This window comes from Homalodisca vitripennis, chromosome X (genome assembly GCF_021130785.1).
Source record: "Homalodisca vitripennis isolate AUS2020 chromosome X, UT_GWSS_2.1, whole genome shotgun sequence".
Taxonomy (NCBI): domain Eukaryota; kingdom Metazoa; phylum Arthropoda; class Insecta; order Hemiptera; family Cicadellidae; genus Homalodisca; species Homalodisca vitripennis.
Genome location: NC_060215.1, coordinates 11,891,691 through 11,904,115, shown reverse-complemented (window position 1 = coordinate 11,904,115; position 12,425 = coordinate 11,891,691). Strand labels below are relative to the sequence as shown.

General features: G+C 34.5%; 1 protein-coding gene across 1 annotated transcript in view; it reads left to right on the top strand.

Moving 5' to 3' along the window:
• Positions 1–12,425, top strand: part of LOC124368686 (acetyl-CoA carboxylase) — a 142,096-nt gene that overhangs the window by 78,716 nt on the left and 50,955 nt on the right. Inside the window, exons 8-17 of the mRNA XM_046825972.1 lie at positions 1,056–1,258; positions 2,131–2,340; positions 2,947–3,117; positions 4,538–4,700; positions 5,740–5,902; positions 6,791–6,887; positions 7,074–7,231; positions 7,548–7,714; positions 8,816–9,027; positions 10,225–10,474. Coding sequence (XP_046681928.1) covers positions 1,056–1,258; positions 2,131–2,340; positions 2,947–3,117; positions 4,538–4,700; positions 5,740–5,902; positions 6,791–6,887; positions 7,074–7,231; positions 7,548–7,714; positions 8,816–9,027; positions 10,225–10,474 — 1,794 coding nt within the window. The remainder of the gene's footprint in view (positions 1–1,055; positions 1,259–2,130; positions 2,341–2,946; positions 3,118–4,537; positions 4,701–5,739; positions 5,903–6,790; positions 6,888–7,073; positions 7,232–7,547; positions 7,715–8,815; positions 9,028–10,224; positions 10,475–12,425) is intronic.

Here is a 12,425-nt window from a genome sequence, read left to right as displayed (position 1 = left end):
CAGGCTGTCCAGAAAATAACAAATGTTTTGAATTTAAAATTGACATAGTAAAGGAAAATGTTTTACTATATAGATTTGAAAGCCTCATTCTAAGGCTATTTTTCAAAGTGATCTCCGTTACATTAAGGCACTTATCGTAGTGTTATACAAGTTTTTCGATTCCAAATTTGAAGAAATCTGCAACCTGAAGTCTAACCATTGGTAAATGTTGGCATGAAGTTCGGCATCTGTATCAAAACACTGCATTTGAGAGCCAGGTCTTCATCGCTGAAAGAGGTTGTATTCACTGGGTGTTAGATCTGGGCTGAATGAATGATAACCGATTACCTCCCATCCAAGAGGCTGTGTGTGTGTGTGTGGACGTGTATTGTTGTTAAGAAAGAACATTTTTATCTCTTGTCTTCTATGACATGTCTTTAATCGCCCATTGTGGTTTCTGCAGAGTTTCACAATATGTTTCCTTCAAGAAAAGTCAGCAATATAGCAAACCTATGTTTTTTGTGGTCGTCTGTAAAGATTCAACAAGTCTTTAGTAACCAGTCAACTCCAACCACTGCCATCCTTGTCTTGAACATTGGTGCATTGGTGCAACCATGCTTTAAATCAGTACACCATTGCCTCTATCTGTTTTCACTAGCAAACATCACAAAGTTGGCAATGTATTTAAATCAGTTTGTAGTATTTTGCAAAAATAATAAACCTAATCATCGAATGTACTTCACAAATGGCAGAATTTTCAACTGCGGTGTAAATGTATTTTAATACAGTTACAGCGTGAAAAGTGGGAGAGATACAGACTGCACGCCACCACAGCTCGGTGTGTACAGAGTGTAGGAATCTTTACACATGTTACTTTCAGGACATTCCTCAAATTACAGTTTGTCATGGTTTGATTGGCTGGTTCTAAAAAAATTGTATTCCAATATTGTTAATGGTATATATCTTAATATTTAATCCACCTTTTTCTTCTATTAAGTAGGTTTCAAGTACTAAGAATAACATGTTGCTAATTTTCCATTATTTTGTGTACTAGTATTGCATTAACTTTATTACAGACTTGACAGCGATGTATGTCGGCAAGAAGATCAAGATCAGCACAGAGCTGTACAAGCGAGGCTGTGTCAATACCTGGGAAGAAGGTTTACTCTCCGCACAGAAGATTGGGTTCCCTGTCATGATCAAGGCCAGTGAGGGAGGAGGTGGCAAGGGCATCCGGAAAGTCGAGGGACCGGAAGACTTTGCCAATCTCTTTAGACAGGTTTGTTATTTTTTATTTTTCAATCTAATCTTATATCATTTTGATTTTGTTGTAAAAAGAACTTTATAGGTGCTTACCTTTGCACATTGCCTACACCTATTGCTCATTTAAAATTTTTAAACTTAAACGTTTAAATCTTATATGAAATATTTTATAATAAAATTATCTTTTACACATTTTAGATCAAAATGTAAAAATTTGCTTAAGTCACAGATATTTTGTGCGGAATGTTTCTAACTGTTAAATACAACTACAACCAGTTCTAGGAAGTTCTTGATATCAAAATTTAATGTTTAATTTAGTAAGGAATAGAGGAATAAGCACTATTCTTCCCTGTACGTAAAGTAAAATTTAAAACATTCGAGGGCAAACATTTATTTTTTATTGCAAAATTGGGTTAAAAATGTATTTGTGTAGACATTTAGGTTGGTTGCCATGTTGTACATTGGAGACATTATGGGTAAAACCATTTAGGTGTTTTTATCAATTAGTGGGAGCTACTTCCAAATTTAAGGTATGTATGTTGTGAATTTTACTAATTAAAGTGAGGTATTGGCTGACTTAATATAATGTCATCATTCTCATTATTAATAGTTAATTTCTTGAAATCTTTATCAACAGAATTGATTCTAAAATGAGATCAATTAATCTTTATTAATTGGTGCAATCAACCTCTAAATTCATGACAGGGAATGTTCTTTTTATTATTTGTTCTTAGTTATTTTGCTTATTTCCCAGTTTTTATTTATGGCCTTGTCAAGTAACAGTTTACTAAATTCATTAAGAAAAACTTTAGTTGCAATCATCAGACTTGCATGTCTGTAGATTGTACTGTAAGTGTGATAGATGTAACATGAAGGATGTAAATGCAGGTCCAGTCGGAAGTGCCGGGTTCCCCGATATTCATCATGAAGCTAGCCAGCTGTGCCAGGCATCTGGAAGTGCAGCTGTTGGCTGACCAGTACGGCAACGCCATCTCCCTGTTCGGCCGTGACTGTTCCATCCAGAGGCGTCATCAGAAGATCATTGAAGAGGCTCCTGCCGCCATTGCCAAACCTGAAATTTTTGAGGAAATGGAAAAGGTTTGGATTCTCAGTTTAAGTATAAGTATTAGCTTAATGTTTTACAAATCATTCATAACATATATTATGAATGAAAATAAATAAGTCATACAGTAGTTTGTACATAACGTCTCACCATGTACAAGTGTGCTATGTTGTGAGCCAAGATTCTTTGCCATTCCGTCAGTTTTTATATTACTGCCAGTAAAACAAAAATAAAATAGAAAATTTCCTTTGGGGTATGGCAGATAAAAATGATTACATGTAAAAATGACAAAGTTTGACATGGTTAATACAATAGAAAAACCGTAATACGTTGAAGATTGTAGGAGTGAAAGACAAAGGTTTGCAAGGATACCCCTTGGCTTGGCAAAAACGAACAATATTTTTTTCAATTGGAAGACATTTTAAGAAATGCATGTTTAAATTTTAAAATGATTCCATGGAATGGTAGCAATTGGACACAAAGTTTTTAAATGTCATCATTAATGTCATAGTAGTTGTTTTTATGTATGTAAAGAACCAAATTGTATATAAGTAGGATGATTTGATATTTTCCATATACAATTGATAAACTGTACAAAGTATTAGCTGTAACCCCAAGTAAATGAATGTTGGTGCTTGCAGGCTGCAGTGAGACTGGCCAAGATGGTAGGCTACGTAAGCGCTGGAACTGTAGAGTATCTCTATGATACAGACGGAAACTACTACTTCCTCGAGCTCAACCCCAGGCTGCAAGTGGAGCATCCTTGCACTGAGATGGTCTCCGACGTCAACTTGCCCGCTTCACAATTGCAGGTCAGACAATATCCACGTTTCTTTTACCGATTCCCTTAAATTTTTGTTTTTTTCACTTGATAATTTTTTAGATCTATCCATTTCAAAATAATTTGATTCAGATTCGAATTAAGTTTGTCTTCATCCTCAATTCTAAATCAAATTATGATTTTTCTTATCATGATTTGGGTTATACATTTTTTTTAAGCGGTTAGTGCTTTTCAAAAAGTGTTCTATCTGATTTTGAAATTTTTTTGGATATCAAATTATGTATTCAAGTACTCAGAAACAAATAATTACATATTTTCCAATTAATTTTTCATATGTTACTGTGATTTTCTCTATTATATCTGTATTTATATATTGGTGTTATAATTGGTGTTACGTTTTCAATTTTCAGTTTTGGTACTAAGACAAAATTCACTATTTTAAAAATAGCAAATTCTTTTTCTTGATATTGGTTGCATCAATTTGTAATTCTTCTGCATAGTTTTGCCCAATTATAGAATTGACTACTTCCCGTTAAACCGTTAACTAAAGAACATAGACAGGAAGAAAGAATTTAGTGTGCACCTAACCTAAATATATAATCTCCATGTTTAACCCCCTCTTTCCCTTGCATGCTTACTAAAGAACTGTTAGCATGAAATATATAGACTGTGCTGATATATTACTGTTAATATAGTTTAGTTTGTAAAATAATCATAGAAAGTGCACCCTTTTTTCGCTGCAACTTCTTGGCTCTGCAATTTGGCAACACTGGATATCTCAGATTGAATCTCTCCAACACCAATACAAATGAAATGGTTCCAGTATCAAGAGTATAAATTAGCCCATTTGTTGATGATTTCATGACCAGGTAGAAAAATAAACTTTGTCATTAATATAATATTTTATTCTATAACAGCTCAACATTGAAATTATTTAGGTGCTCATTATATTAAACCTTACTGTTCGTAAGGCTCATTCTTGTCTTTAGTGCACTTGAATATTCAATGTGATGCGCTGTCCTCCCTGATCGGGCGGCCACGCTTAGGATTCTCTGCTCACCACTTAACGCTGACAAATTGGATTTATTTTACCGGGTAGCTCCAAATTGGCTTCACCTGCCTCGATTTCAAATGACCATAATATTGTTGTATGGTAAGATTTAAATACCAATCTTACCAAATACCAACGAAGTTTCCAACCTCCACACTCACGGTGATGGGTGACCATCTGACCTGCTGGGGAATCTGTTATTTTTTCCAAGCGCTGAGAGTTAATAAATTAATATTTTTTGCAGTTTTATAACTGGATGCTGTTACCATTTTAACTTAATAACTAGCCAATGAATTATAATATAAAAAAGGAGTTGTTCTCGTTCTACCGTCTCTCTTAATTTACTGTGTGTGTAATGATAGTAGTTAAAGAGCATTGCTGCCATTGTCTGTGATTGCAGGTGGCCATGGGTTTGTCTCTGCACAAAATCAAAGACATCCGTATGTACTATGGTGAGTCTCCTTGGGGAGACAACCTAATAGATTTCGAGAACCCGACACACAAACCCTCCCCATGGGGACACGTCATCGCTGCACGTATCACCAGTGAGAATCCTGATGAAGGTAAGGTCTATCTACATGTTGTTTGCAGTTAAATTAACTCTGTCATAGATAAATTAAGACTGTTGCACATAGACACAGCAGACACTTGGCGGTGCACACACATAAATATAGGTAATACAAACTGCAAGAAAACTTTTACAAAACTACAGTTACTTCTTATTAGATTTACTTTGTGCATAAAGTATAACAAAAACATGTTATATAGCAATCGGTAATTTGTGTACTGCCAATCAGCTGTTGTCCACAAAATGTGCAGTAGACTCTCTGCAATGTACCATCATAAATATATAAAATATATTTTATATATTTATATTTATTTTCTGTGATCACAGTTTATAAACTGTGATCACAGTTTATAAACTGTGATCACAATATTATTAAAAATATATTTTAATTATTTTAAAACCCCTTGTTTTATTGTCAATTTACTAATATTATGAATTTATTCCAGTGGAAAATAATTTTCCATTTTTATAACTTGTAGTTTTTAGTTGCTAGTCGTTGGCCTGCCTATCGCTCCTTTGAATATTATTGTTTGTTGGTTAGAATATAAATCCTGCATTTACAAAATACAAAAATAATTTAACTGTTTAGTGTATGTTATTTGTTGTTAATTTTGTACTAAGTTCAATTCTAAAAACTCACAAAATTTGACAAGTTGAAAAGTTAAAAATATAAAAATACTACAAACCATTAACTGTGTACAATCAAATAGAGTCAAACATATCAAATTGAAAATTAGAATTGTTCACATGGATAACCCAGCAGGCCAGGACAGGTGATTGAGTAATTTGTGAGTGAGGGAGAGAGGAATCGGGCAAAGGGCAGCGATTGGTAAGGTCTGCGGGATAAGCGAGTAGTTCTCTTGTTATTGGTTTTTGAAATGAATTAAGTCGTCAAAAATGGCTGGCTGTTCCCTTACCGATGCTAGGCTGGTAAATAACATCTTCTAATACCCTATTAATATCCTCTCGATGATGTGGGTCCAGCAGGAAGTTACGCTTAAATTACTTTCCATACATATATATATTTTTTCCAGGGTTCAAACCCAGTTCAGGAACTGTTCAAGAGCTCAATTTCCGTTCCTCCAAAAACGTGTGGGGATACTTCAGCGTTGCTGCGTCTGGAGGCCTGCATGAGTTTGCTGATTCTCAGTTTGGCCACTGTTTCTCGTGGGGTGAGAACAGAGAACAGGCAAGGGAGTAAGTGTTATGGTTTCATTCTGTTATTCTCCTTACATACCAATGCTAGTTGTAAGTAGAAGTTCAGAAATGTGTAGGCATATTGAGTAATCAAAATATTAAATTGAGTTTACTATGTATGCTTGCTCTGTCATACAGTGATCAAACATTGAGTGTTGGCTTATCAGGCAATATCAACATACGGCACTTTACATAATACTTTGCAATGCTTCTTAGAATAAATCAATGCACCACTTAAACTATCATGCTCTTAACAAAATTGTAACTTCATATAGAATGATGATCGTTGTATTAACCCTTTCCTAGAAAAATCATTGTGGCATGCTTTAGTGCCCATGAGTTGAATTAATCCAGCTGTTCTGCTAAAGGAGAACACTTATTCTTATCTGTTTAATTTTAAAGTTTATATTTTGAAAGAGAGCTAATTTATTATTTTGTTTTTAATTGGTCAATTATTGAGAAAGCAAATAAAATAACAAAATAAGAAACGTCTAACCGTCAAAATAATAAGTCTGACTACTTCTCTGTTTTCTTATGCATCATAGTTTTTCTATATGTTGTTCAGTTTTCACGTACAAGGGATTAAATATGATTGTGTTTCTGAACTGCTTTTTAGTAAGAAATTGTGTGAAACTGACATAGTTTTTCAAATTGCTGAAATGGTTTTCTTTTCCAATGCTCTCAATAATAACTAATCTTAATTTATTTCATTATTGTAAATCACATTTCCTAGAGCAGGACTCTTGAGAGTTGGATTAAGCCACTCCTTCCAGTAATTTTATTTATGAGGTAGACTTTAATCCCAGCTATCAACTTATGTAACACATTTTCTAACACAGTTTTTATTGATTTTGTAACATTTCAAAACTAATACAATCAATCTTACAGAAACTTGGTGATAGCATTGAAAGAACTATCTATCAGAGGAGATTTCCGAACAACTGTGGAATATCTTATCACCCTCCTGGAAACAGATGCCTTTCAGGTTGGTAATAGATAAATATTTTATGTCACTAATTAGTTATGCTTATACTTCTAAACTAATTGAACAAATTTCACTGTCCATGTTGGAACCGACTCAACTTAAAAATTCATTAATGAAATTTCTTTTTATAGCATAATGAATATTTTATTATGATGTTTGTGAAGTGGTACGAGGTAACTGTTTCAGAACAACACAATAGACACAGCCTGGCTGGACAAGTTGATTGCAGAGAAGGTACAATCAGAGAAGCCTGACATCCTGCTGGGAGTCATTTGTGGAGCTTTACACATAGCAGACCGTAAGGTGCAGGATGCCTTCCAGAACTTCCAGTCCTCTCTGGAGAGGTACGGAAAGGCATTTGTAAACTTTCTTCATATGTAATAATATAAATTTAATAAATAATTACAAAACTTTAAGTTTTTTATTTAATACAATAAAGTGTAATTTTTTGTATGTCTACAAGTAATAGTACAAAACAGATGTTTTAAAATCCAAAGCAACATTAGAGTTTAAATATTTTTAAATTAAATAGAACTTTTTCTTCAAACTGATGGAATTCCATATTTGGCTAAGTTTTATGTTAGTAATCTTACAGTGGAAAACAGGGAAAGAAGTGTGAAAGAATGAGCCTTTGGCGTAATGTGTATTGTTCTGTTACAGAGGTCAAATCCAAAGTTCCAACACACTGGACCATTCGCTGAACATTGAGCTGATACATGAAGGCTATAAATACAAAGTTCAAGTAACAAAATCAGGGGCGAACTCCTACTTTCTTGTCATGAATGGATCTTTCAAGGAAATAGAAGTTCATCGCCTTAACGATGGAGGTATAGTGCACTTAATTATTTTAATTTTGGCTATTTGTTAGTTGAACATGAGTAAATGTAATTTCAAAATTGTTATCGGGTTTGAGAAGGACTCAGGACCAGGTAAGTTAAGACGATTCATATAGAATTAGCGAGGCTTCTGACTGGAACACTGGAGATGTTACATAAGTCACAGTAAATGCAGATTTTTTTCCGTAGCTAATGGCTTTCTAAAAACAGGTTTGAAAGTGGAAAGATAACACCACATAGGTATGTTGCTTCATGAACTCTTTAACACCTTGATTGCCTCAGATGAGAGTACTCACAACTCACAATCACTAGGTACAAACCAGCAGTGAGGATATTACAGAGGGGAAAGGTGTATGTGAAAATCTTTACTGATTTTGGGTCTACTAGCAAGGAAGGTAGGAGAGGCGGTATGTAAATAACATTGGGAGGGCCATCCTCCATGAATGCAGGAACGGTTATGGACCATTGCTAGGTCCATAAGTCACGTTGATAAATACACAACTGCCAATAACAATCTCCACTACCACGAAACCACCAAAACTTTAATGGAACTGATAAGAATGTAACTTGCCCTATGGTGAGTCGCCAAATCACATGATCATCTGAACCTCAACCCTTTGAGGACTTGTGGCTATATATCGCTCACACACTTCTATTATGTCTAGTTTCATAATTGCTTATACTGCGGACATTCGTGTTTTTCAAGTTGTATTTGGTGTGGTTCGGGTGTTTAACTGAATTGCTAAAATTTGATCTGAATCGCACTGAGCCCCATTGTTAGTGCTGTATTTCACAACAATAAGCAACAAGAATTAATTGTCATGGGGAATTTATTTTTGTCAAGGCGTTTTTGTGAATAATGTACCCACCCATCTCAAAAATTATGTATTTATTTTAGTGTTTGTCAAAAATATTAACTATTTGAAAATATCTTTTTCCAGAAAAAAGATTTTTTCTAAAATTACTCAGTCCGATAATGTAGCAAAATAATGATCCTGACTGTTTCCAATTTTTCCGGAACACAACCACTGTTATACAATGGCACACAGGGTACAATTTTGTTCTCTGGATATATCCTGAGCCTGTTGACAGGTATCCTGCTGTCGGTGGATGGAGCCAGTTTCACCACGTACATGCGAGAAGAGGTAGACAGGTACAGAGTTGTGATCGGAAACCAGACCTGTATATTTGAGAAGGAAAATGACCCTTCACTTCTGAGGTCACCTTCTGCTGGCAAACTGCTCAGCTTCCTGGTGGAAGATGGAGGTCATGTCAACAAAGGTCAAGCGTACGCCGAGATAGAGGTGAGTACGTGTAAGATTAACATTTGTCAATTTCAGTCGAGAACAGTTAAACAGTTTAATTCTTCAATGCCCACAATGTACTACAAAGTGTCAAAAAAAATAAATAAATGCAGAGGACGGAGATCTACTACCACAATAAATAATGTAAATCTGGATACTTTTTGAGCTTCCCTTCTTTTCCCCTGAGGGAAAGAGACGATTGTCCCCGCACTTAGTCTTAAAAGGACCTCCCTAACTTATATTTGTATCCTCAGAATATACAAATATGGAAGGACTCTTACAGAAACCTTTTATGAGTATTCCTTGTATTTGTATGTTTGGATCTTCGTATTGTTTTTATCATAGGCAGGATTAGATTGAATTTTTTTATATTCTTTGTTTATAATGCATATTCTAAGTATTACCCATATATCTATTTATAGTATATGCCTTTCTATTTTGTTCATGTAAAAGTCATACATTTTGCAAGCCAATTATATAATTAATTTATCAAATAACGGTAAAAGGTGAGGTATATAAGTTATCTTTCAAAAATAATTATATCACAAACAAGAAAAGAGACTTTATGGTAAGAGTAAATATATAAATCTCATTTTTATGTAAATGGAAATCGTTCTGCTTCGTCACTTGGAGTTGGACGATGCTACTCTAGTCACCAGAGCCATCGACTATACTGTACTTGGGTGTGTTGATAGGTCATGAAGATGGTTATGACTGATGGCCAACGAGTCGGGGACCGTGTTCTACACCAAGCGACCAGGAGCAGTGCTGGATGCTGGGTCTCTGCTTGGTCACTTGGAGTTGGACGATGCTACTCTAGTCACCAGAGCCATCGACTATACTGTACTTGGGTGTGTTGATAGGTCATGAAGATGGTTATGACTCTGACGGCCGAGTCGGGGACCGTGTTCTACACCAAGCGACCAGGAGCAGTGCTGGATGCTGGGTCTCTGCTTGGTCACTTGGAGTTGGACGATGCTACTCTAGTCACCAGAGCCATCGACTATACTGTACTTGGGTGTGTTGATAGGTCATGAAGATGGTTATGACTCTGACGGCCGAGTCGGGGACCGTGTTCTACACCAAGCGACCAGGAGCAGTGCTGGATGCTGGGTCTCTGCTTGGTCACTTGGAGTTGGACGATGCTACTCTAGTCACCAGAGCCATCGACTATACTGTACTTGGGTGTGTTGATAGGTCATGAAGATGGTTATGACTCTGACGGCCAACGAGTCGGGGACCGTGTTCTACACCAAGCGACCAGGAGCAGTGCTGGATGCTGGCTCTCTGCTTGGTCACTTGGAGTTGGACGATGCTACTCTAGTCACCAGAGCCATCGACTACAAGGGCCAATTTCCTGAAGTGGATGTCTCCACTCCCATCATGGGCGACAAGCTGAATCATGTTCACAATAGCTACAGGACCATGCTAGAGAATATACTTGCCGGTTGGTTTTGCTAAGAAACATTCCATTTAGTGCACTTTTGTTATAAATTAAGAGCGAGAATATATGTATATCACCTTCCATGGTAGTTGTCACGCTTCTTTTTCAGTCTTTAAGAACAGACAAATTTGAACATGATAAGTTAGCAAGTCATGCATGTGGTTGTTTACCAACCATGTTACCGATACAGTAGTACTGTATTCCAAGTTTCTTAACCCTTTGAGTGCCACGCTAAGTGGTGGAGGTCATGCAGCCAGTGCCAATAATTTGTGACAAGCCATTCCCCTCAGTGCCAAGCACAATTTTTATGTTACTGCAGTATTTTACTAAAAAATTAACACCTTCCTTAAAGATTAACATAATGGGACACTTTTTGCTTTATTATTTAGGGCAAGATACAGGCTACAAATTGGTATATATATATTTTGACCATAAATTAAAAAAAAATATTTATATATGTGTAAACAAAAATACAAAAACAAAACAAAAAACACATTTTTTTATTTAAGATACAAAGAGTATTTCGGTTTAATCAATATTAAAAAAATTTCAAAATGCAACCAAAATATTTTAATGAAGCTAATCAGTTAGTTTAGAAGCTCTTTCAGCCCCAGATTGGTGACTGATTAATTACAAGTTGCCCTGTATCAATTGATTGTGGGTTTTACTAAGATTTGGTCTATGCATATGAATACTGACAACGGCTGATAAATACTTTCTTTTTGCTTCAATAAATACTTGATTTTAATAGTAATGTTAATGAACATTTTTAATAGTATTGATATCTGTAAGAACACCAATAACAATTATTGAAACAGTTTTTGCTCCAGTTGGTTATCAAAATATACAAAATGAGCACAGCCTTTTGTAGCGTGTACTCGCGTTTGTGTCTTAGCCACATGGATATTATCAGTGTACAAACTACATTTTACTTGTTGTTGCTGGCTGATAAACATTCAGTCATATGGGAATGTTTGTTCATAAATCTTGGATCTGGCAGTTGAAAATTCTATAATGACAGACACTATTGTTCTAGTTGTGTACACCTTCATTGATACCTGTGTAGAAAGTTTATTATTGAAGTGAAGTATACATTATTATAATTTTATTTTTCAGTACAAAACCAGGAACATTTATATGCAGTTGGATTAATTTTTTTTATTTAAGTTTTTTTTTTTAATTATAAGTGGAAACAAAGAAAAGTAAAACAAAAACATTCAAAAGTAAAGCCTTTAAAAAAATAAAAATATTTTATTTTATTACTTTTCTAAATATACTAAATGGCCTAAAGAAGGTATTTTTATGGAAAACATAAAAAGTTAACTTTCCCAAAAAATTGTTTTGGCAAATAGTGAAACAGACTTTAACAAAATAAAATATTTACATTATAACATTTTTTAAATATTTTCTGTATGCTTATTATATTTTGAGACCTTTATGTCATAGAGCATAACATTTCATAAAAAATATTTGTTTATTTTTTTATAGGTTTATATGTTAAATTGTCAAATCCTAATAGTGTTTTTTGAAGAAATAAAAGTTTATAAAAACATACTATATTTTGTTAGAAATGTTTCAAATGAAGTAAATTTATTATAATAAAAACTCATTGTCTAATAATAATTGTCAAGTTCACCTGACTTATTTACTAAGTCATTTATAGTGTTCAGTAAATGAACAATAATGAAATAAACATTTGTAAACTAGGCCTAGGGGAAGGCATAACTATTTTTATATAACAAATTAGCCTACAGACCTCTGAATGTCACTAAATTATTGCCCGATAAATGAATCACAAATACAACTATTGTTCACCCTGTAATTTATAAATACAAGTTTAAAATACACATTGAGTAATGCTGGTGCATCACTATGGGCCCTTAGTCCTCTCGAAATTATAAAGTTTGTTCACCAAATTAATACTTATAATTCACTTATTCCTTGAAGATATCTA